Source organism: Heptranchias perlo, chromosome 28, assembly GCF_035084215.1.
Source record: "Heptranchias perlo isolate sHepPer1 chromosome 28, sHepPer1.hap1, whole genome shotgun sequence".
NCBI lineage: Eukaryota > Metazoa > Chordata > Chondrichthyes > Hexanchiformes > Hexanchidae > Heptranchias > Heptranchias perlo.
The window spans coordinates 7,544,664-7,571,269 of record NC_090352.1 but is presented as its reverse complement, the minus strand read 5'-3'; the positions used below and the strand labels follow the sequence as shown (position 1 = coordinate 7,571,269).

The 26,606-nt window shown below is 39.8% G+C and overlaps 1 protein-coding gene across 1 annotated transcript; it reads left to right on the top strand.

Annotated features, from left to right (window-relative positions):
• Positions 1 to 1,077: 1,077 nt before the first annotated feature.
• LOC137344814 (RNA-binding protein FUS-like) lies at positions 1,078 to 26,606 on the top strand. The gene is made up of 16 exons (XM_068007987.1): positions 1,078 to 1,154; positions 4,060 to 4,099; positions 5,307 to 5,358; positions 13,624 to 13,714; positions 13,799 to 13,955; positions 16,022 to 16,125; positions 16,494 to 16,641; positions 21,436 to 21,470; positions 22,819 to 22,851; positions 23,597 to 23,703; positions 23,802 to 23,931; positions 24,950 to 25,036; positions 25,137 to 25,218; positions 25,431 to 25,504; positions 25,867 to 25,966; positions 26,446 to 26,606. Exons 1-16 carry the CDS (start codon positions 1,148 to 1,150, stop codon positions 26,483 to 26,485), a joined length of 1,287 nt encoding a protein of 428 aa, XP_067864088.1. The 5' UTR covers positions 1,078 to 1,147; the 3' UTR covers positions 26,486 to 26,606.

Here is a 26,606-nt window from a genome sequence, read left to right as displayed (position 1 = left end):
TCCATAGGAAGAAAATGTCGTCGATGTATCTGGTGTATAGCGTTGGTTGGAGGTCCTGTGCAGTGAAGAAGTCGTGCTCGAACTTGTGCATGAATATGTTGGCGTATTGGGGTGCGAATTTGATCCCCATGGCTGTTCCGTGTGTTTGGGTAAAGAACTGGTTATCGAAGGTGAAGACATTGTGATCCAGGATGAAGCGGATTTTGCTTTTGTACTCTATGCCTCTATTTGTAAAGCCCAGGATCCCACATTCTTTTTTAAACTGCTTTCTCAACCTGTCCTGCCACCTTCAAAGTTTTGCGCGCATATACCCCCAGGTCTCTCTGTCCCTGCGCCCCCATCGCCATTCTATTTTTCTCTTTGCCTTTAAGTGCCTTCTTAAAACTCATTTCTTTGACCATCCTAACTCTCCCACAAACACTCAGCAGCCACTGTTAAGTGCCATGTTTTTCTACATTGAAGATGCTATATAAATGCAAGGAATCTTACACCACCAGGTTATAGTCCAACCTGGTAAAAAAAAAAGTTGGACTATAACCTGGTGTTGTAAGATTCCTTGCATTTGTCAACCCCAGTCCATCACCGTCATCTCCACATCATATATAAATGCAAGTTATTATATGCAGTGAGCATACAAAACATAAAATCCAACTTGCAAAAGTACATTAAAGACGGTGTTATAGGCCGAGTTTCCAGGAAAGTTAATCCCAAGTTACAGCCCTGTCCCCTCTGGAGGGGTGCACCCTGCAGGTCTATTTGGCCCAGTCAATCTTCCAAAGGTTACAGTCTTGTCAATGAATCACGTGGGCCACGCTCAGGAACCGGTTCCAGCCGGCCCCAGAACTGGGTCAGACCGGGAACTACCACTTCACTGCAGGGGTGCAATTGAATTTGTGCAGCCGCTTGCTGCCTCAACTGAGCAGGGCGGATATGCCCTATTGCCGTCCTGTCGTGGGAACAATTTACCTCTCGCTGTGAAGAACGTTTTCGGGTCGATTAGTTTGGGTCGGAATGATTTGGTAGTTTGCATTGGGCTGTTTGACATCCCTGTGCCCAAGCATCAGTTGGCGTGGTCCGTGCCGCCATTAGCGCTAAATCAGGCGGCGGGGGAACGGGGCGGAGAGTGGCGGTGAAAGCAGGCGGCAGCATGTCCGGTAAGGACCGGGTATAGGAGGGGATTGAATGGGGGGAAAAGACCGGCTAAAAGTACCAGGACCAGAAGCGGGATAGTGAGGCTAGGCCCCGGCTACCTGCCTCCTCAACCACCCACTCACTTTCTCGCGTTCGGGCTACACTTGACTCAAGGGCCCGGCTTCCAGCCGCGGCCTCTCCTGATTAAACCACCCCGAGATCTTGTTAACCGGGCAGCGCAGGCAAGCGTGGCCCGCTCTCAATGCGCCTGCGGCCTCGGGCGTTTACGCGGCGGGGGGAGGGGGGGGGTCATTGTTGGCGAGGCCTCGCGGTGCCCCACACACCGGGCCTGCTCCGGGGAGAGGTACCTGTGAGCGGGTAGTTCATCTTGTGGCTGCGGGGGTTAAAAGCCTCGGCCCGTGCGCCGTTTCAGACCCTCTTTTGAGGGGCGAGACCTCAGCGAGCGTGACGCAGTTCCAAATGTGCCGGGCACCTGGCCGCCATTTTGAGGAAGCAGCCTTCAGGCGAGCGAACCTCTTACTGTCCCCAAAGTCAATCCTTGTCCCCAATTCATTATAAACCGACGGGCCCTGTGCGGCCGGCGTAGTGAAGATTGTTTTCACCGATTCATTGACCGTGTTTGCTGTGTAACCTGTCTGTGTGCGCCTACATACACTTTTTTTTAATATTGAAAGTGTCTTGTACAGAGTAGAAGTTTTTTTTATATATAATATGGCCTGCAAAGTCTATTACTATTTGGAGGTTTAATAGATAAAAAATTGTTCTACATTGAAATGGGGAAAAATTAAGTATGTGGAAAGGTGATGGGACTTTGGACACTCTCTTTGAGATAAGGTTGGGTGTAATAGAATTGATAGGACCAGTGTTACTTTCTGAATCACTTTTTTTTTTAAAGAGCAGTATAGGAAAGAATCTTAAACTACTGTCTGCTAGAAGTACCAGGTGCTCTTGAATTTCTAGGTTGTTTCAGTTTTGGTCCAGTAAGTAAAGCATATAAGTGTAAACCCAAAGAAGTGTATGTAGGATTTGGGTGGATGCTTAGAAAATGCATCATGTACTTGGATTTAGCATTGAGGGGACAATACTGAAAGCTGATGACACCTAATTGGGGGGGGGGGGTATAATAAATTTAAGATTACAAAGATTTGGGAGGAGAGACTATCAGGGTGGGCAGATAGGTGGCAAATGCAGTTCTGTGTAGAAATATGTGGAGTAATATTTTTTTCAAGGTAAAAATAGGAAAGGAGGGGCACCTTGGTCTACAGATACACAGGCAGTGTAAGTAGATAAGGCTGTAAAAATGTTATGGTTCTGTATGTAGATGCATTGAATGCAAAAGCAAGGAGGTAATGTTGAACTTGTGCAAGTCCTTAAGGCTGTAGTTGGAGTATACAGTTTTGGGCTTCCCATTATAGGAAGGACATAAAATCAATGGAACAGCTGCAGCATAGATTTCAGGATGTTACCAGGGATGAGGAGTTACAGTTGTTAAGAGATTTGAGAAGTTGGGTCTGTCATGAGATGAGATAAGGTTAAAAGATGACCAACTCTAGGCCTTTGTGATTTATGAAGGGTTAGACGGGAAGTAATGTTTTACTGATTGAGATGGTAATGGGAAAGCACACATTTAAGATATTCACAAAGCAAATTAAGGATTAGAATGTGTCTTCATGCAGAGCGTGCATAGAATGTGACATTCTCGTTACAATATACTGAAACAGATAGTCTATAAACTCTTTCAAAAGGACATTGGATAGTTGTTTGAAAAAGACTAATGAAAGAGTGGGGTTAGGCTAGGTGGCTTGTGGAGGAAAAACACTGGTGCAGACTGGAAGAGCCAAATGGCCTGTTTCTGTGCTGTAGTATTCCGTGATATACCTACATTGACAACTGACTGCTATCTTGCCAGCTTAATACCAGCAAGATGGATGGAGAGAAGATGACTTAGAAAGTTTGAAAAATTGCTCAGTTAGCACTTTTTAATGCTAGTGTTTATTTTGAATTTTGAGACTAGTGTGCAAGTGGTGGTTGAGATTACAGTACTAAATCTGGCTCCTACTCTGGCAGCAGAAATAGGGATTTGATACTTCTGGCAGGATAACTCTGAGCTGGCTCATGGATACCTGTTTCTAGAATCCAAGCTATAAATGAGTGCTAGTATAAAAGGCTAGATGCTATATTCATTTATATAATGCACAAGAGTATCTACCTAATGGATCAAATGCTTGAAGCAGCTTGATTTAAGGCCACCTACTAAACTTGCCATTTTTTAGGGCTGCTTCCATGTGTAGCTTGTATAATGTATGCTGGGTGAAACTACTGATACTTAAATGGGACAAGGGGTTGGAAGTTAGGGTGCTTTTTTTAAAGTTTTCTGTTCTTGAAGGTGTGGCTATAATATTTCCTATAGCATCAGCTGGAGGAATGTTTCTGCTAGTCATGTTTTTCATTCAATATAACTACCTTTTTTAGTTGAGACTGCTATTTTTGTGCACTGTTTTCAAAGCAGTCTTCCTTAGGTCAGTTGCTTCAAAAATATAGATCATTGTATTTGTATCATGGATAATGTGCAGTCATTTGATACAATGCCTATGTTAAATTGTAACACTGACAGTAATTCACTCATTTTGAATTGGCTATAATTGGAAAAATCCAGGCTGACATCCAAGCACCACAGACTAAAAGCAATTTTAACCTCCAATATTTTGCATTTTCTTGGTGAGCTTCACTTCATGAGCTCCAATTAAACAGGGCTGGTGCTGTCATTTTACCTTTAAAAGGGAACTAGTACAGTACTACCTTTCTAAAATCTATTGTAGCTGAATCTGATAGAAGTAAACAAGATTGAGATATGTTAACAGATTGCAGAAGCAATCACTGATTTTCAACTTTTTTTTAAATAAACAGATTATGGAAATTGCAGCCAGCCTGAAGCTCAAGCACAAAGGTATGCATGCATGTCAGTAGTTAAAGCACCAAGTTTTTGTACCAAAAGAGAAAAATGCTAGAAATTTGAAAGACAGAAAATGTTAGAAATACACAGTAGCTTTGTCCGAATCTGTGAAAAGACAAGTAACATTTCAGATGTGATTCCTTCTGTCTGATGAAGGGTCTAAACCTGTAATGTTAATCTGACTCTCTGACTTTTTCTTCAGACCCTGATGGGCCTGCTGTGTGTTTTAAAGCACTTGTTTTATGTTAGATTTTATGGGAGGTGTCTTTTAATCAAAACTACATTATTAGGAACTAAATACAACTGCACCAGTCAACCAGATTCCATTCAATAGGGCTCTTGCCTTTTATAAATCTGATGTTTACACTAACTGTTGGTCATAAATAGCCAGGTAATGGCTATTGTAAATTTTGATTGGAGTAAGTGGGTTCTGCAGTTTCCTGAGCAGCGGGTGCATTGTGCAACTCTTCAACTTAGGTGCCTGTTCTTTAAATAAACAATCATATGATGTAGGCACAATTAGTCTTGAGCAAGGAGACTGTGAAATTGAGAGCTCCAAAATAGAATGTTGGGCTAGTAGCCCAAATTGTTGGACCCTGCAACATTTAAGATGAAACCTTTTTAGTAATTGAAGATGACTTGCAGAAGACACTCCTTTTGAAGACTCCTGGATTGAAAACTGCTACAGCTGTTCTGTGAGAAGGGTATAAATCATGGGGCTAAATGAATTGGGTCTTAAGTCAGTAATACATTGATAGAGTAGTTGTAACTTTTTAATGCATTCTGAAATACTGCTGGTGTAGGAATTTCAAGGATGGAGAGAGCAAACTTGGTAGTAAAACTATTGCATGCTTTAAGCATGGACTCCTAACTTGGCTTGCTGTTTTTTAATTGCTGACAGTCATTGCACTTGGAGCATAATATCAATGAGAATTTGTTTTAAATATCTTTTTTTAAAAAAAAAACAAAAGCAACACTGTGCTTGAAGGCCAGTTACTGATGGTGTTTTGAAACCATTGTAGAGCTCTGTTTTAGCACACTGCTTAGTTTTGTGCTGCAACACTCACATTCTGTGCCATATCTGCTGTTTTGTCATTGGTTAAATCTGGTGAATATATAATTTAAAGCACAAACTGTTTTGATGGGAGTCTGCAAAATCTGATGTCTTTGGTATTCATACTTTTTTTTTCCCCCCTTGCAGCTGTGGAGCCTATGGTGCACAGTCGGGCCAAAGTTATGGACATGTTGCACAGGTGTGTTAAACTAAGTGACTGACTTAGGTTTGAGAACTACATGGAGACCATGGCCAGTAGTCATATTATAATCAGCCTTGCAGTGAACTTTTTCTAGTTCTGTAATTGTACCTTTTCATGTAAGTATGGAATTCCCTCCCTAAAACTCTTCACCTTTCCTCCTTTTAAGACACTTCTTAAAACCTACCTCTTTTGACCAAGTTTTTGGTTATCTGTGACTCGGTGTCAAATTTTGTTTGATAATGCCCCTGTGAAGCACCATGGAATGTTTTACTACGTTAAATGCAAGTTATTGCTGTGGTGCTGTAGCACCTCAGTTTTGTATCTCCCAACTCTTCAGCCTATAGGAAACACATAGAAGTTACAATACTGAAACGGGCCAACCAGTTCATGTAGTGGGTAAACCTCAACATCAGCAAATAGTTCTAATCACATTTACCCAGCATGTTCCCATATCCCTTCATCCACCTATCCAATCTAATTTTGAATGTTGACAATTTCTGCCTCAATCATTAACCCTGGAAATGAGTTCTGCAGTCTTACAACTCCAGATTCATCTTGCATCAATGGCAACTACTGGAAACTCTGTTTCTATCTATCCCATCCCATCTTTTCATAAGAGCCTGCACTTTTATGGCACCTTTATAACCGTAGGGTGTTCAAAAATACTTGTTGGGCTGTGAAGTGCTTTGGCAGTATAGTCACTGTTGTAATGTAAGGAAACACAGCAGCTAACTGCACAAAACAGCAATGAGGTATATAACCAGATAATTTTAGTGATGTTGATTGAAGAATTTTCAGGATACCAGGGGACCTCCCTGCTCTTCAAATAGTGGCATGGATCTTTTACGTCCTCTTGAGAGCAAACAGAGCCCAGTTAACATCTCATCCAAGAAACGACATCTCGCAGTGCTGTACTTCCTCAGTACTGCACTGAAGTGTCAGCCTAGATAATGTGCTCAAGTGTTGAGTGGGGCTTCAACCTGCAACTTTGATTTGGGTCGGAGTACTACCACTGAGGTATAGCTGATGCCTAGAACAGAGAAACTCCTGTGCTTTAACAATTTTATTTCCTGAATTTTCATAAGTTTTGATATTTATCTCTAGTACATTAAAACTGACATTCAAATGGAGACAATTTGCCCTGGTCCAATTAATGCCTACCCTCTAATCTTGCTTCACCTGAAGACTGCACTTGATTTTGACTCCATGTGCAAACAGCACAAGGGATGTCATTAGTCATAATTTTTAGCCAACATCTAGAGTACCATCTCCTTACCTCCAGTGTTCATGATACAAAGTCCAGCTTTTCCTTCTGTGCAATGCTGTTGACTAGATGTAGCACTACACATTCTGCTTATTACTAGCTTTATTTTTGTTAATAGTTTAGCAGAATGTTAAAATACCTCTTGTATTTGCTGACCACCACTTAAGTGCTTCATCCACCTTTATGGAACATCCATGTAATCTAATTTATTCTTGTATTCATTCCAGGTCTCTTTTTGGAAGCTCCTCTTGCCTTGTGATTGCCACTGATTTTGTTGTCTTGGCATTTATTTTCAATTTGCAAACTGTAGTTGATTATCAGCAAGTATCTCTGTAATTACAACCAGTATTTATTACTGGTGTACCTTAAGTTGATCTCACCTATGGCATCCATGCTTGCTCATAATAAAGTCAGAGTACATACATTGAAAAGACAGGATGAAATAAGATCCTTGTCACTCCACGTCCAATCTTTGTCCATTTTAACAACTCTTATCAACTTGCTTTTGCTTATTCCTGTTTGGGGGAGGTGAGATTCATTAATTCCATTTCTTTGCAGGCATCTATTTTGTGTTTCTTGTTTAACTTTTTTGTAAGAAGTACATATAATATTTCTGTTCACTTGTTGGCTATAGAGATCGTTTTCAAGCTAAGAACCCTTTGTGTTGCCTTCCCACTTAAAATCTAAATTTTTCTTTTAATTTGCAGTCCTGCTCCCAGATCTTTCTAGTATTTATAGCACTTCTCAATGTGACTCAATTCTGTTCATCTAAAATTAATGCAAAGTAATGTTGGGGAAATAGAGAATTCTTCCTCACTTTTTGCAGGAGTAAACCTGGGTTGTCATCTGGGAGATTTGCAGAACTGCACTTTTCAGATGTCTTGACATCCATTCGGCACCATGAGTCCATATAATTTAAAACCCCACTCGGGGCTACTATTGCAATCTCTCTTCTGCACCCCAAAAAAAAACATTGGTGTAATTGGTCCATGTTGAAAATGTACTGTTAGCCTTTCCTGCTACCATTAAGGTCAGTTCAGTCTTGTGTCCAAGTTGTCATGGTTTTCCTATTGACTAGGTTCAATAACAGAACACATCTCACCTCAAGCGTGTCAGCCACAAGAGTAGCTGATTATCTAATGTTAAACCTTTCCCTTGTACAGTGGCTTCTACAGGGGAAAAAATGCTTTAGAACATTTTTTCTTGGGATTTATATAATGTCAACCCTTATTAGAAAATAGATGTATCTTTTGGCTAAGAAACTTATTTGTAGGGGATGTACAATATGTCAGCAGATAAGACTAGAGGTTGCAAAAATAGTAAAAAGACAGCACTAAAGGCTTTGTATCTGCATAGCATTCGTAACAAAATGGATGAATTGACAGCTCAAATAGAAGTAAATGTGTATGATGTAATAGCCATTAGACGTGTCTGGAACCTGAATATTTAAGGGTACTTGACATTTTGGAAGGACAGGAAGCTAGGAAAAAGTGGAGGGGTAGCTCAGTTAAGGATGACATGAGAATAGAGAAATGACCTTGGTTCTAAAGACCAAGATGTAGAATCAGTTTGGGTAGAGATAAGTAGTAAAGGCAAGAAGTCACTTGTGGGAGTAGTTTATAGGCCCCCTATCAGTAACCACACTGTAGGAGAGAGTATACAGGAAGAAATAATGGGGGCTTGTGAGAAAGAAAGTGATAATCATCGGTGACTTTAATCTACATTATAGATTGGAAGAATCTGATTGGCAAAGGAAGCCTGGAAGATGAGTTCATAGTGCTTTTGGGACCGTTTCTTAGAGCAGCACGTTCTAGAGCCAACCAGAAAGCAGGCTATTCTAGATCTGGTAATGTGTAATGAGAGGATTAATTAATGACCTCATTGTAAAGGAGCCTCTAGGTAGCAGTGATCACTGAATTTTGCATTCAGTTTGAGGGAGAGAAGAGTAAGTCTAAGACTAGTGTTTTAAACTTAAATAATGGCAATTATGAGGGCATGAAGGCAGAGCTGGCTAAAGTGAACTGCAGTGGCAGACATTTTAATGAGCTTTCGTAACACTCAGCAGAGAGAGACCATCCGTGGCTAACTAAGGAAGTTAAAGATAGTATCAAATTGAAAGAAAAAGCATACAATTCTGTGAAGATTGGACAATTTTTTTAAAAAAAGCAAAGAATGGCAAAGAAAAAGGGAGAAATTAGAGTATGACAAAGCTAGCTAGAAATATAAAAGCAGATAGTAAGAATTTCTACAGGTATTTAAAAAGGAAAAGAGTAAGTAAAGTGAGCGTTGGTCCTCTGGAGAGTGAGTCTGGGGAATTAATGGAGAATAAGGAAATGGCGGATGAATTAAACAGATATTTTGCATCTGCCAAATATCATGCCAAAAATAATTGAATCAAGAGGTGAAAGGGAGGGAGGAACTTAAAACATTTACAATCACTAGGGAAAGGGGTCTGAAAAAAATATTAGAACTAAAAGCTGACAAGTCCCTAGTGTCTTAAAAGAAGTGGCTGCAGAGATAGTAGCTGCATTGGTATTAATTTTCCAAAATTTCCTAGATTCTGGAAGGGTCCCTCAGATTGGAAAATAGCAAATGTAACTCTATTCAGGAGGGAGATGGAAACTACAGGCCAGTTAGCTTAACATCTGTCATATGGAAAATGCTAGAATCTATTATTAAGGAGGTTATAGCAGGGCACTTAGAATCTCAATGCAATCAGGCAGAATCAACACTGCTTTGTGAAAGGGAAATCATGTTTGACTAATTTTTAGTTCTTTGAGGAAGTAACAAGCAACGTGGATAAAGGGGATCCTGTGGATGTGGTGCACTTGGATTTCCAGAACGCATTTGACAAGGTGCCACATCAAAGGCTACTACACAAAATAAGAGCTCATGGTGTAGGGAGGTGACATTATTAGCATGGATAAAGGATTGGTTAGCTAACAGGAAACAGTAGGCATAAATGGATCATTTTCAGGTTGGCAAGATGTAATGAATGGTGTGCCACAGGGATCATTGCTGGGGCCTCAACCATTTACAATCTAAATGAATGTATAGTTGCTAAATTTGCTGATGAGACAATGGTAGGAAAGTAAGTTGTGAAGAGGACATAAGGAGTCTGCAAAGGGATATAGATAGGTCAAGTGAGTGGGCAAAAATTTGGCAGATGGAGCATAATGTGGGAAAATGTGAACTTGTCCACTTTGGCAGGAGGAATAGAAAAGCAGTATATTATTTAAATGGAGATTGCAGAACGTAGAGGGATCTGGGTGTCCCAGTACATGAATCACTAAAATTTAGTATGCAGGTACAGCAAGTGATTAGGAAGGCAAATGGCATGTCATTGTTTTGCTACAGTTGTACAGGGCATTGGTGAGACCACATCTAGAATACTGTGTGCAGTTTTGGTCTCCTTTATTTAAGAAAGGACAAAATTGCTTGAGGTGGTTCAGAGAAGGTTCACTGGACTGATTCCTGGGATGAGGGGGTTATCTTATGAGGAAAGGTTGGACAAGTTGGGCCTGTATACACTGGAGTTTAGAAGAATGAGAGGTGATCTTATTGAAACATAAGATCCTGAGGGGACTAGAAGGGGTAGGTGCTGAGATGTTTCCCTTGTGGGAGAGACTAGAACTCGGGGACACAGTTTTAAAAATAAGGGGTCTTCCATTTAAGACTGAGATGAGGAGAAATTTTTTTGAGGGTTGTCTGTGGAACTCCCTTCCCTAGAGAGCGGTGGAGGCAGGATCATTGAATATTTTTAAGGCTGAGTTATAGATTCCTGATTAACAAGGGAGTCAAAGGTTATAGTAGGTAGACAGGAAAGTAGAATTGAGGTCACAATCAGAGCAGCCATGGTCTTATCAAACGGCAGAGTAGGCTCGGTGCCAAATGGCCCCCTCCTGCTCTTCATGTTTGTACCCAAAATTAGCTCAAATTCTGTATGTATGATCTACTGGCTCATGTCCTTTCAAAAGACAGTGTCTCAAATCATTCTCTTGGGTGAACCTGTGTTTCCTCTGTGCGAAAGAGTGCTTTCTCTTGCCCATGTATTTCCGGGTAGATTAGTAGCAGGATTGCCCAGACAGATTCTGGGCAGATTTGCCCAGGAATTCAAGTGAATCCTCTGCTTTCAACTTGCTGGTTTTATCCTGTGCCCCTATGATCTTCCTTAGCTTTATTCTGCCATTAACTGAAGCTAAAGTAGGCAGTGATTTATTCTTTTACTGTTTGGAGTCTGGCAGTTAAAACCTAAGTGAATAGAATTACATAGAATGTACAGCACAGAAACAGGCCATTCGGCCCAACTGCTCTATGCCAGTGTTTATACTCCACTCGAGCCTACTTCATCTAACCCTATCCATATATCTTTTATTTTTTCCCTTGTGTTTAGCTTCCCCTTAAATGCATCTATTCTATTTGCCTCAACTACTCTGTGGTAGCAAGTTCCACATTCTAACCACTCTGGGTGAAGAAGTGGATTTATTAGTGACTTATATTTATGGCCCCTAGTTTTGGTCTCCCTCATAGGGGAGATGTAGAGATGATGTTGCCACTTATCAAACATTTTCATAATCTTAATGACCTCTGTCAGGTCACCCTTCAGCCTTCTCTAGAGAAGAAAGCCCCACACTGTTCAGTCTTTCCTGATAGGTATAACCTCTCAGTTCTGGTAGCATCCTTAAGTCTTTTTTGCACCTTCTCCAGAGTCTTTTATATCCTCTTCATTATTGGGACTAGAACTCTGCACATTACTCCCAAATGTGGTCTAACCAGGGTTCTATACTAATAGAGTGTTTAATATAACTTCTTTGCTTTTCAATTCTGTCCCTGTAGTAATGAACTCCAATGCTTTGATTTGTGTAGCTCTGCGCCATTTAGACTTATTTTCCAAGGAGTATGTGGCCTCCTTATTCTTCCTACCAAAATGTAACACCCTTTCAAGTCACCCCTCAGCCTCTGCCCGTTACATGTAACAATGACACTAGTATGGATTTTAACTGTTTACTCTAGTAAGTAGAAATTAACCGCTGGGACAGCATTAAACAATGTATTATGTGCGGTTCTCTTGCTATCCACAGAAGCTATCTGGTCTGCATAGCTTTCCTAAGGCTTTCCAATTTGAGCAATACTTTCTAGAAAATGACTGAACAAATTTAAATAATTGGCAGCTTTTTGAATTTGACAAACACTTAATCCCACAATGTTTATTTGCATAGAATAGCTTCAGACCGTGACAAGTCTGTTAACATTAGTATTAAAATAAGCTGACATGTTTGTTATCCTGTGTCACAATAGGATTAAAGAAGGCAACATCATGCTAAATCATAAATATTTTTTGTCCAAATCGGTTCCTTCATTTCAGATTCTTAGGAGGAAGAGCAGAGAAAGTTTGTCAAAAGCCTCATTCTTGATTCTGACATTCTTGTTAAATGCCACAGAAGAGCCTTCTTGTCCTAGTTGGATCAGACCACTTGTTTGGATCTAGAAGGGTTCTCTCTGATCTGGCTATTGAATAACAAAAGGTATTCGTGTAAGCCGAATTGGATATGGCAGGTCTGCTGCTTTGAATCTTTCTATCCTATTCCCCCCCCACCCCCCTTGCCCCCTTTTCATTGGGCACTATTGTTTGATTAGTTTGCAAGTTGGCAGACTTGTTCTGACTTCTGATCCTTCATCTGGACAAATATTCACTAGCTGCAATCTTAAGCAAATGTCTTTGTTTGAGGGCTGCTCTCAGGAATGCTCCAACACATTGTACCATGGATTGAATAGCTGTACCTAACATTCCCATGTGTTGAAATCCTGAATTCCTGACTCTGCCATTCTGAGTAATTGAATGAGGGTCAGATTTTTAGCCACAGACACGATCAATAAAGACTGAAAGCTCCATGGTGTCAAGATCTGCATCAATCTGATTTGAAAATGTTTGGAAAGTGCTGTTTCCTAGTATAGTAGCATTCACTTGCTCTTCCCTGGTCGGGGTGGGGAGAGACGAGAGAAAGATGGAGAGCAGCAACCCCGCTGAGGGCCACAAGTGAGGGGATTCTGGCCCATAAATAGTACTCAGCCGTACAATTGCTATTGCTGATCTAGGACTGCCCCAGCAACACACTACTGCAGATTTCTAACATTTGTCAAATATAGCATTCTTTTGTGTACTAACATTTATTTCTGCCTATGCCCTCTGAACTTGTGAAGAATGTGAACTTGTAGATATTGCATTATCACACTCAGCATTGTGCTCTCTGGTGGGGCATATAGCCCCTAGGTCCTTTTTGACCCTAAGCTAAGCTGAGCTTTGATTTCCATATGCTTCCCATCTCTAAGATACTTGCATCATCTTGCGCTACCACCTCCTCTTTCCTTCCCTGACTGAAACCTGTATCCATGCTTGCAATACCCCTCGACTCCAGCAGACTGGCCCTTGCCAGCCTCCCTACTTCACCCTAAAACTCCAGATTATTTGAAACTCTGGTGCATGTATAATGCACCAAGCCCTGTGCTCCTATTACCTGACCTAGATTGGGTCCCTTTTTCCCCCTCCAATGCACTGAGTTCTAAATCTTTATCATTATAAGCAAAATACTACAGATGCTGACGATCTGAAATTTAAGAACAGTGTTGGAAACGCTCCAAGTTGGGCAGTATCTGGAGAAAAGAAAAGATTACCCTAATATTTCGTGTGATCCTTTATTAGAATCTAGAAGGATTTTTTTTGTGAAATTGTGTAAATGCGTGTGTACCAATCTCTTGCTTATCCTGTTAGAAGTGCAGTTACGAGGTAGGTGTATAAGGAGGGGAGGGATAGAGATAGACCCACTAGTTATTTGGTAAAGCAGATGCTTTGTGTGCTGACATTGAGTACATGGAGAATGTAAAAATGTGGAAAGTGTTCCATCCATCAGAATACCCTTTTCGGAAGGAAGTGTGTCTATGGGGGTGGGTGTTATGGATAAGTAAAACAGTTTGTAACTAATGTACATCTCTTTGCTAAGGGATATGGTGGCTATGAGCAGTCTGGTGATGCTTCTGGATGTGGACAAGGCCAAAGTGGGTATGGTTCAAGTTATGGACAAGCACAGTCAGGTATATCATGGTTTTTGTCTGAATTGTAGCATTCTCTTGAAAAGGGCAGCTATATCAATGTAAATTGCATTTTCTATTTTGCAGGGTTGAATTCTCAATCCTCAACACCAGGCTACGGACAGGGTTATGGACAAAGTGGACAAGGCTACGGAGCATCCAGCTATGGCAGTGAGAGTTCCCATAATACTTATGGACAACAGTTGTATGGAAGTTACGGACAGCATTCAGATTCTCCTAGCAGGTAATATCCCAGTAATGAATTGAGTTTGAGTATCTTCAATTGTGTGAAATGTATTGCTTTTGAGACAGGGTCCTCTTCAGCCCTCTGGTCCTGGCTTGGTGAAATAAATAAGATTGCCATTATACAGGTCTTTACTTCCTGTGTGCAATGCCACAGGAGATTCATTAGCAATAGTCTTGTGTATTGAAGAAATTGTTGCCCTTAATTACTTCCTATCATTCTGTTTTTGTGGAACTTGGCTGTCATATTTAAACCATACCTATGATTGCCATATACTTTGGAGTTCTCCCAGCTCTTGTCTCCAAGGTAGTGGTACTGTACACCCTATGGTTTATTCTGAACCCCCAGTAATTTTTAACATAGGACAGATCCTCAGCTAGTGCAGGGAATGTTGCCTCTACAGAAAGTGCTTAACTAATTTAGATTCACATAGGGAATGTGACTTTTCTTTGGGGGCAGGATTTCTAGGAGGTTCCCTCTTCCCTACCTCCACCCCTAGGAATTTTCACACCCACTACCCATTATTTACAGATTACAGTACCTTTTGCTCCTGCCACCCCCTCCCCCTTTTCCCAGACCACCTTCCTAACACCAAAACACATGGCCCTCACCATCACCATCTCCTCTCAGATCCCAGGATCTCACTTACAACACTTGCCATGTCCCCAGACTCACCGTGAGCAACAACATTCGAGGTCTACTTGTAATATTAAAAGATTGTGTATAGCGCATGCCTTTCCAACTTCCTGTACCATTTAATGCCACACTTAATTATATAACTAAATTTATTTTAGCCTAGGCAAATTTATTCTACTTACCCCTGATTGACTTATTGTAACACGTGATTGACTCCGAGCCCTGGTCCTCCCAATCCCGACTTCCACTTTGTGAACAGCTGCACTGCAAGAACTCACACGGTAAGTAAATCTTCATCCTGCAACTACTGCATGAGCATTGTTAAAGTACACTTGATTTATTTGGGTGGCAGAGTGCTCCTATCAAATACAATCCTGAGTCCACATTAGTTACATAGCAGGACCTTTTCCCAGTGATGCCCCAGCCCTGCTGTGCTGACCTACCTATTTCTGCTTTAAAATCAACTGCTAATTGGCCATAGTTCAGGTTATGATGAGTTAATAAAAATTCCATTAAACAAAACACTTTTGTGGTTGTGGAGCAGGCACTGTTTCCATTTTAATTCCAACTCCACTAATGCCAAGCTCACTATATTCCAACATAACCATAGCTCTTGGGCCCCAGCAACCTTTTTTTCCCCAGAAAAGGAACTCTCAGCATTGCTTTTCTGTTTCTCTCACTCCTGGCTTTTTTCGCCACACCAGCTTGCACTGTAACTTATTGCCTATACCATAGTGTCTGTCAGTTTAATTTCTGGTCAGTTTTTACTAGGTACCTTTAAATTCCTTGTGACAGGATTGCCTGAACTCCCAATAATAAACACTTGCTGTCACAAATATACTCTAAGTGGTGTTGCAATTTAAAAAGTTTCTATAAACAAAAGTTGAGATGCACCTTGTTGAGGTATCTGTAATCGAGATGTCCTATTTGTGGTGCTTATTTCCTGGGTGTCAAGCTTTGAATTACATTTTAAATTCCAAGATTTCTATACCTTTCCTACAGAAGCTAGTGGTCATCAGAAGGCTTTATATTTGCCTGTCTGTTTTGATGCTTACCTACCCAAGGATCTCAAGTTCAGTCTATTGCCCGCTTGCCTCATCTGCCTGCCCTGTTCCTGAGATTACCAAATTGGACTTTTCCTTTTCCCCCTTGATGGTTAATAACCGGAAAGTTATGGAGCATGATACTAAGGCTTTATGGATGGTTGATGGCCTCAAATCATTGCTTGCCAGGCACCCTGCAAATCATGACCTACTAGCTGTCCTGAATCGTAATCTGCTGGACGGCCTCTGAACACTTCAGCCAGGCCCACTTTCCTCAACCGAGAGCAGTGACCCCAGCAACTAACAGTGCCTATGACCACCACACAAACCTGGGCCCTCACCAAGGAAAAGATTGGATGTTCCATTTAATGACTGCTTCTTTTTCAGCTATGGCTCAAAATCTGAGACAGGATTTAGTTCCCAATCAAGTTACAGCCTCCCAATTTCGTATCATCCACCACATGAGAACTATGGCCAGCAGAGCTCGGGAGGTAAGAGCAATAGGTAGCTGTAGGAGTACTGATCAATGTACCGATGCGATACTGTGTGGATGTGGGAGAGAAGTAGAGAATGTGGTGTACCATAATATTTGCACATTTTCATTATCTACATAGGCCAGTAAATATATTCCATTGGGGTGGGTGGGGGGAAGCATGTCTAAGTTTGGAGGCCACATAGCCGCTTATCTGGGAAGTTGATTTTGACAAATTAGTGAAGTGTTCAGTTTTTGATTAACTTTTTGTGGAGAACAGAAGCTTCTGTAAATGAGAAAGTAAAAGTCTGAAAACCAGCAGAAGTTTAACTACAGATGAGAGTGAAGTAACAAAATTGTTAATAATCTGTGTTTTATTTTTCTAAGGTGACTATGAGCAGGATAGACCTGGCAGGAGTAAATTTGGAGATGATAACCAGAACTTTGGCAGACCGCAGGGTAATGGGGGTCGAGGCCGTGGAGGATATAGCCACGGTGGCTTTGACGGTGATAGAGGGGGACGTGGTAGAATGGGGTAGGTGCTTCTTTATTCTTAATTAAAAACTTATATGCCTGTCATTTACAACTCTTAACACAATCCATGTTATCTGTACATGGAAGTTAATTTATATATGTACTATACCTTTTTATTCAACTTTCCAGTTTAAAAGGTGAGTGCAGTTTGAATCCTTCTGTGCACTAAGTTAAGATCAACATTTTCCTATTCTAACTTGGCTGGAAAAACGTCACTAAATCTGTGCCACTGCATATTGTGTAAGTGATTGATTTGAATGCGGACAGTAATAGATTTAAAAGAAAACTCGGTTCTAAATTTTAATGGATTACTCCAATATCTACTGATGCTGACTCATTTCACTTTGTTTAGACTAGTTTCTGCTTATCAGTTGTAACCATTAATTCAATGTTGGTTATAGCTAACTATTTGCTATTATCGGGACTGTGTTTCAATCACAAATTGTTCCCTGTTCTGCTGGATATTATACCAGTAATGCTTCTATTGCCATTCTCTATTAGCTGAGTAGAGTACCCTAAAAAGTAATTGACATTTTCAAAGTATTTAAATGCTGTAATCCAATAAGTGGAAAACATTACATTGAAATTTAGTGTAGGCTAAGGTATACAAATGGCACACCCTGCTTTGTGACTTGGTGCTTACAAAGCCTGGAGCCCAGTCTCTGCCCCTGTAATGCTACATTGTTTTGCTCATTGAAATCCACATCTATTAACTCGACCCTTGAACTAATGCAGCGTGCACTGTTTTTCAACTCACTTAGTCTAAGTACAGACTTTTTAAGAGGTATTGGAAGTGTTCGAACCTCAGAGATTTCTCGATGTACTATCTAAAATGAGGCAACAAAATTGTAATTTGCTTTAATTCTGTTTGCAAATTCATGGTTTTTTTAGGTGGTGTTTGTATTTACCTCCCAAATTATTTTACTGGATTACTTCATTAGCCTCTGAAGCACTCCATTGTCTTGTCCAATAGGATATGCCAACCTGTGTTGGCAACATAACTTGTGGGTTTTTACATGAGTTCCCTTTATTAATAGTACCATTCAGCCTTGGTACTGTAAATATGGTTGTTGCCTATTTGGCGACTTGCCTCCTGGGGTACTTTTTTTTTGTCCATCTGTGTAAGCCCGATTCTTGTAAATGTCACCTGCTGCAACAGCCTCAGTTTTCAGAGTAGAAGAACTTGGCTTCCCCCAGTATGAGTGACAGAAACCTTTTTGTTCCTTGTGCACTATAGAAATTGCTTTTATTATATGGGTCAGTTGGTAACATTTGTCTCAAGTCAGGTGGTTGTAAGTTCAAGTTCCATCTCTGGACTTGAGTATATAATTTAGAGTGGCATGTCAGTTATTACTGAGTGGATGCTGTACTTTGGTTAAGACTTCAAAATATGGTTGGAAAAATCCAGTGGTTGTATTTTAAAGAGGCAGTCCTTGTGTCTAAGCTAAATTTTCTCTCCAACCAATACTGCCAAAAATAAAATCACTGGTCATTCATATAAGTTGTAGGATATAGCTGTCTTCAAAATGGCTGCCCCATTCACTTGCATAACAGTGGCTACACTTCAAAAGTAATTTACTGTATGTCGGGCACTGGAACTTGAGGGGGTCCTGTAAAAATTTGTTCATGCTCTCTTGCCAGTAGGGAAACTGTTAATTTGTGAGCAATTACCCAATGCATTGAGCTTTTGAGTCCAAAACACTTGCTACCTGCACTTCAAGCAGAAGAGCATCACTACTTTAGCTGGTGGTTGCCATGTTCTTCTGCCTGCCTTGTCTGTGCTTCAAATGGGATTTTAGTAACTGCTCAAGAATTCAAATGTACCAAATCTGTTTCAGTGGCTGTACAGCTCTAAAGCTGGTCTTAGCACAGTTCTTTATGTAATGCTAGACTCTGCATTAACTGTAAACTGGCTCCCTGTTTTATTAATACTGACTAACACTCTTGTTTAAATCTGCCCTGGGATTGGGTAGAGCTCTCACCTGCAAATGTCGATATTCTAGCTACCTCTCAGACTAACTGGTTGTCTGTCTGACTTGTGTGAATTGCATGACACATGGTTATCATATCTGCAGTTGAGGATCCTAACTTTTTGATAACTCCCCCCACCTCCCCTTGTTGCAATTTTTGTTCTAAAATTTATCACTGTTGAATAGTGGTGCATCTTTTCTTGACAATCTTTCTAAATGTGTAACAAACAAATGCTTAAGGTACAGACTCATAACTGCTTGCAGATCCATTCAGGCATATTCTGAGAAGGAAGAGGAGGTCTCAATTCACTAGAAGTATGTTGGTTTCAACTTGTTGCAAATAACACTACTATCTGGTTTTGATGCTCCTTTCAGTGAATACTGTAGAAATTATGGGATGTGTAAGTGTACATTAGTCATGGTACACAAACACCTCTACGTGTTCTTGGTAACCTTTTTATATTCACTTTACAAGATTTCAGTATGTTCACTATTCTATTGGCAAACTTGAGTGGAACAAGGAAAAGAGGTAAAAGGATTCTGTTCCATTTTGTAGAGCTTTGTTTTCATAGGTGAACATATCCACTAAATAACTAACACAATGCATTCTTATACGCAACAGTGTTCTAGGAAAAGCATATGTATACGTGAATTGTTCAGAGCACTGCATTACTTTCAACTTGATTCTGCCTTGAAAGTTTCAAAGCCATCTACGGGCTATGTTCTTGCCAATGAACATACAAGGATACAAAAAAAGCCTCAACCTACATAAAATGGACTAGTTATTGTTTCTATACTGAACAAAATGGTGTTTTAAAGATTCTCTCTTTTTTCTAAAGAGGATAGTTTCCATTAAAACTATGGAGTCTGACAGCCTTGTAAGAACATTTTAATGAGTAGGTGCATTTGTCAGTTAATGGTATACTAACCCTTTTAATCGATCATCCTTTTTATAGTTCTCTCTATTTGTGAGCTCTTTGGGAGATATTGAGAGAACACAATGCTGAATTCTATTTCTTGATCACTGGTGGGGAAAGTGAAGGACTGCTATTGAGTCAGAACTAACCCAGCTAGGATGCATAATGCAAGTGAAATTACTCTTAAATCTATAGGATTTTATCTTTGTAGGGAAATGCCTGGCTTCCACTTAGCAACTGTTTGGGACAATTTTTAAAATCAGAATTTCAGCGTGGGAAATTGTGGGCACAGACCCCTCTCTAGTATATTGGAGCATTCCTGAGAGTAACCCAGGAGCAACACACCACTCAGGGTTGAAGTCCTTCACCTTGCCATAAACAACTGTTGAACTTTGCTTATAGTGATGGAACTTGCTTATAGTGATGGGTTGCTATCAGTTCACTTTAGAAGCTACTCAAAAAAAAACTTGAGTACTATGTATATGAAACTTCAACTAATGGTTTGGGGTTGCCCCCCCCCCCCAATCAATATTAATTTAACCCTCACTTGAAGAGGAAATACTTAATTTGTCAATGTTTAAAAATCCTGGTCTGGGTATTTTTTTTCATCCCCCACTGACCAGCTCAGCTGATATCAGTTGCAGGGCAAGTGGCTCCACATGGAATGCTAATCCTCTCCTTCTGTTTATTGATTGGGGATAGGGCAGGAAAGTTGAGTTGAGGTAGATCAGTCATGATCTTATTGAATGCCAGAGCAGGCTCAAGGGGCTGTATGGCTGCTTCCTATTTCTTATGTTCAGCTAGGAATGTTTCAGTACTGCATCTGAATTGGGAAAGGTGCTTTAATATTTCTAATGAAGCCATTTGCTGACTTGGCTGATAATACCATTGCATTTCTTGGATATGCTGTTTTTAAAAAAAACTTGTCTATGTTTGGAAGGGGGTGAAGGAAGAGGAAGTACACTTCCTTCTCATGGGAGGAAGGGTAAAACATTCCCCATATTAACTTTTAAACAGCATGATGCTTATCAACACTGGCTTCTGGTTCCTTTTTATCTTTCCTCAACCTCCCCTTTTCATGGTTTTGAATATGCTCCTGAATGTACATAATTGGATTCTATTTGCAAAGCTTTGAAACCACTTTTTACCATCAATATAAAATCTCATTTGTAACTTGGACATTTGACACCTTCAGTTTGTGATCAGTGTGAATTTTGGCACAATAATACAAGCTTTTAAAGCCCTAACATTTTAAATTAAAGTTCTGGAAGTTAGCTTTTGCCAGTTGCTAAAAGGCAACTTTCCAATCTTACACTAAGTATTACCAACCATGCCTACCATATGGGCTTCTATATATTTTCTTCATGAGCCTAAGTACATGTGGTTATATACATATTTGAAGTAAGACTATTAAAGTTGTTACTTGCTCTGCATTGTGTGCCACAGGTTTGAGTGAATGAACTAGTACACTTAATTGACCTCCTGAAGCTCATGCATGGTACACACCTGTGGGTTTCTGAAGATAATAAATTGCAAAAAAAATAGTAGTTTTAGAAGCCTTTGACTTGGTTGCCTTCAATAAGTACAAGTCTACAAGCCAATTTTTAAAGTCAAAAACTTTCACTTAAAGGCTAAATGGAAGGCACACTCCAAATTTTGAAATAGGGTTGCACTTTCCCAAACACCAAGGCACTAAAATTTGACTTTTTTTGAAGTAAAGAGCTTTGCAGACAACTTTCTATAATGGCAAACTCTTTGGGGTTTTTGAAGAGCCTAGTTGTGTCACCAGTAGTAAACTAGAATGTCAATAATGTTGTACAATACATTGTACCTTGGATTAAGTCAAAATAAAGCCTTTTGGTTTCATGAGGAAAGCATCATTTCTTCAATTTTTTTTTCCCTCTGCAGTGATGGTGACCGTGGTGGCTTCAATAATTTTGGTGGTAAGTTGAGAGTATTAGAACTGTTTCAGTGAAATTCTGTATGAAACTTGTGATGTAAAGCCACCATTTCCTCATAACTTTCAGTATGGGGGCATTCAGCATAAACTGCCATGAGTTTATTCAACCTGGAAATAAAGCATGCAGTTTGCCTTTACAACATAGTTTGGGATTTTCTGTTCTGTCAACAAAAGAATGTACTTCCTAAGTGGGAGATGGGTGGGGCAAATGAGGTAAAAAGCAGCCTTTCTTGATTTGGTACTAAAAGGTGCACAACATAACAATTGAAAGGTGTATTCTTATGGACTTGATATTACAGTCCTCACCACTTAAAACATCCATGTTTAAAAATGAGCAGTTGCTTATATCGTTTGAACATCAGTTTCAAAATTGGTGGTCATAGCGTTTTGAGTGCTCCTGTTTATTTTGGGTAGAGACAGCAGTGCTTACTCACTAAATATCCTGCACGGGAGGAATCCTCAATCTCCTAGGCTGGGCTTATCAAGAAAACATTTTTTTGTCTAATTTCCTAGACTTGCAGAAAAGTGTTTGGATTGTAAAACTTTCTTGATTTGCTTTAGCTGATATGACTTCAAAAATTTTGGACAGGAAATAATTAGTGATATTTAGCAATTGTTGCTGGCTGAGTGACGTTATTCCAAACACAAGTATTCACACCTTGTGTTGGTGTTTCTCAATGTACCTTGCTTAACTGGCAGCTTCTACAAGAATCATAGGCAATGACACATACTCTGCCCAGACCAATGTCATCAAGACAAGGAACTGGAAAATGTTCTTTTTAATCCATTGTAAAGATAAGATTCCAGATACAAATTACCTAAAAAAAAAATGTATTGAACTACACTTGTCTGTAAATATTTTGTGTACTAACACACCTGTGTACACCTGCCATAGTCTGTCAAACGTTACAGGATAATTGGCTGCTGTATTATTTAGGTACTAAAAACATCACTTTCAGGAAGTTTTTGTTGTCATTATGCTGGCCAAATATAGCAGGCAAATTGTGTTCACACAAAGTGCCAGCTGTAAGCAGTGGGGACTGTGTTAGGATACAATCAGCATGATGGTTTGGACATCACCTTGAGAAAATGAAGTAGTGTATGTACTTGACATGAATGTCAGTATGCAGGTCAATTTTGGGATTAAATAGAAAAGCAGAGGTTTTTAATGGTTGGTATTTGTGGATATTGCACCCTAAGAAGCTGGAAGCATTGTTATGGTTGTGTTTTAGAATGCATGTTCCCATTTAACACAGTGCAACTTTGTCTTGAGTTTCATTAAAACTACTTTTTAAAGTGATTAGAGCTCTTGTCCATTTTCATCTCTACAGGTTCAAGAGACCGTGGACAAGGACCTAATCCTGGTATGCAGACTTAATATTCCACAGACTTGTATCTCTGCCATTACTTAGTGTAAATGATGTGGTCCAGTCAATCTATTTAAAAATAGTTTAGGAAAAGTCAGAGTTTGGGCACACTTGGAATGAAATGCCTTGTTGACTGTAAGCAGAAATCTGATAACCTGTTAAAGACTTGACTGGTATGTTAGTACTGTTCCTCATTCTCTACTGGAGAGAATAAATATCCCTGTAAATTTTTCATTGGTTCCCATTATTAATAATGTACTTGATGTTTGATCATTTTGAGGTTCTTGAGACCGCTTGTGTGTGCGCACACTCATTCAGTGAACTTCTGGGCACACCCTGTCTTAAGATTTATTGCTGTTAACAGTGATTCAAATCTTGGCTTTTTAATAAATGACCGTATTGTTTTTGCTCCCAGGATCCTGGTTCTAAAAAAAAATTGCCATTTTTACATTGTCCTTTAGTGTTACCGGTGTCCAGTGAGCTTTCTCTACTTGCATGATTCATTGTGACAAGTTCCATGTAATCCTGATAGGGGTATCCTTGATCAGTTGCAGTCAAATATGGCTTCAGCTACTGATTTGGGGGAAGTTGTGCTCCAAAAGGGAAACAAAAGTTTTTGCAGTTTCAGAATTTTAACTTGTCTTCCTGATATCTGGCTCTGGGGCTGTATATCTCAATAATTAGACAAGTATCTACAAGAATATAACTAGCAAGACTATAAAGTGTGTCTCTTTATCCACAGCTTCTGATGATAACTCGGATAATAACACCATTTTTGTCCAGGGCCTAGGAGATGATGTGACAACTGAACAAGTTGCTGAGTTCTTTAAACAAATTGGTGTGATTAAGGTTTGTGCGTATTGTCTACTTCATACTTTGCATACTTTTTCTGGGGAAGAATAGGGATTACTGATAACTTGTCTTACTGGGCTTCATTTCTTCAATAGATTAATAAAAAAACTGGAAATGCCATGATCAACCTCTATACTGATAAAGTTACAGGCAAACTGAAAGGTGAAGCAACAGTATCTTTTGATGACCCACCATCTGCAAAAGCAGCAATTAATTGGTTTGATGGTAAGATCCTTTTTATGTTGAATGTGTATTCCATTGACCTCCACAGCACCATAAGGCCAATTTCTATGAAGTGGTCTACACCTTTAAGTTCAATGGTAGCAAATTTAAAGAGAGCAGTTGAACTTTAAGGAGCACCCTGTTACTTTGAAGTGCATTTGTGCACAAATTTGTCCCACAAAATGGTAAATGAGTGACCAGTTTTTTTTTCATATTGGATAAGGGAGTAGTAGTCTGCAGAATAGAGAACTCCCTGCTCAAATAATGCTATAGGATACATTGGGTCCACCTGGTCAGGCAGGCAGCCTTTTTTTTTTAAACATCTCCTCAAAGTTGGCAATTCTAACATTTATAGTACTCTCTTTATAGTGTAATTAATTGTCAACCTAGATTATATACTCCAGTCCTGCAGAGGGGTTTGAACCCACAAAACCTTGATGTGAATACATCTAACTGAGCAAAGTTAACTCTTAAAAGTACCTGATGACAGGACTGAAGTAGCAGAGCTAGAGCAGGCAGCAGCACAATAGGAAAAGACTTTGACCAGCCTGCAACCTTCCACCAGTGGCAGAAGAGGGTGGTGTTTGGCTTCCCAGGTTATGGGATCAGGAACAACAAGAGTCAATGATAACATGTGAAGCAGGAGAGAATTGTGTAAATTGGCATTGTTATAAACTTAGTACTGAAGTTAGTTCTCGCCTGCATTAACAAAAGTTGTTATAAAGGGAACGTTATTTGCTACTTTTTTTTCCTCATTTAATGTGTGTGTATCTCTCCCCTCTCCCTCTCTGGAGGGTGTTTAGTGACCTGTAGACATGGGAATTTATAATAGTGCATGCAGATGTAAGATTTTTAATGTAAATATATCATCCCTCTACATGTGATTGCTCAATATAGGCTGAAACACTAGGTAGAACTGGAGAAAAATGTAACCAGGACAAGTGTCAACTGAACTTTAGGTTTTTGCTTATCCATGTTTTGAATTCGATAGGTCTGCTGAAGTGATGTAACTTTTTTTTAGGAAAGAATTTCCATGGAAACTTAATAAAAGTTTCTTTTGCAACAAGGCGATCAGAATTCGTGCAAGGTGGCAGAGGTGGTCGTGGAGGTATAGATGTTTCTATTTAGCAATACCTGGTATTTTTAAAAATTGTTAACAAACCAAATCAGCATTGTGAAGGTTGACTTATGGAGAACGTTTTTCGTAGGTGGCCCGATGGGCAGAGGACATAGCCGTGGCTTTCAGGGTGGAGGTGGTCCAAGAGGTGACGACTGGGCTTGCCCAAATCCGTAAGTAATCATGCTGAGTGTTGCAACATCTGCTATAATTTCATACAATTGGTGGCTTGGTCGATCGAAGATGTACCATCTTATGAAAACAATTAAATGCATTTTTAAAAACATTTTTAAACTAAATTTTTCACTCCCAAGACTGAATCAAGATAATGCTTTGAAATTACCTTAATCAGTCTAACTGGGTATTAATGTCTTTTGTTTTCTAGAACATGTGGTAATGTCAATTTTGCTTGGAGAAATGAATGCAACCAGTGCAAAACGCCCAGAGCTGACGGTGGTGGTATGTACTAGTAGATGGAATTGAGAAACCAGATTTTTTTTCTTCCTCTTTTCCCTTTCTATTCTTTTTCTCTCCACCCCACCCCCAACAGAAACATCTTCAGATTCACTGATATTTAGCAAAAGTGGGAACATTTTCTTGGAACTTAGATTTTGCAGTAAATATGCTGTAAGACTTGCTGTCCTGACTTGGGTCTTGGAAGCTGCTGTTCTACCTTCCAGAGCTGGATTTTTCGTAGTTACTAGAGTCCAAAGTGCCATGGTCCCAGCTTTGAGCACTTGAAATGCCTACATTTAAATAGGTGTTTGACAAGGCTTGGTTTTTTTCAGGAATATTTACAAGGGTTCTTCTTGTTTTCATAGAACATCATGGGAGAGGTGGATACAGAGGCCGTGGGGGATTCCGTGGAGGGAGAGGTGGAGATCGTGGTTTTGGTGGCTCTGGAAAAATGGGTGGAGGAAGGTATGCACTAAAATACAACAGCTTTGTTTTAAAAGCAAAAAAAAAAATTCCCCAGTGGTATCAATTTTATGTATTGTTTCCAAATGCCATAAGTATTTAGAACAGCACACCTTGACCAAATTATTATATGCTAAGAATCTACATTTTATTGTGAAAGGAAACCATCCTTTGTCTAGTGCAGGGATGTTGAAACAATGGCCTGAGCCATGTGTTAAAGCCCTTTATTTCTTGCTGTTTTGCCTTATTTTAACTTCATGGATTTAAGGTTTGTCTATGGATCTTGTCACATTGGTTTTTAACTGAGATTTGTGGGGCTGTGTGGTGCAAGCACATCCTGAAGACAAAAAGCTTGCACACCATCTGGTGTAGTGTAAGCAAAGCTGTCATCAGATTGTTGCAGAATTTGCTGCAGCACAGATGTTAGTGAAGTCTAATTGTATTTTCTTGTGGGGAAAATTTAACTTTTTTTCCTGTTTCAGAAATGATCACAGATCAGATCGACGTGACAGGCCTTACTGAATGCATGCTGGGAACAAGATTTTTCTTTTTTTTGCTTTGGTGGTGCTTTAACATTGATGCAATGTAATGTACTTTTTCACAGTATGTATTTGAAGAAAAATTAAAATGAATTTTTAATAAA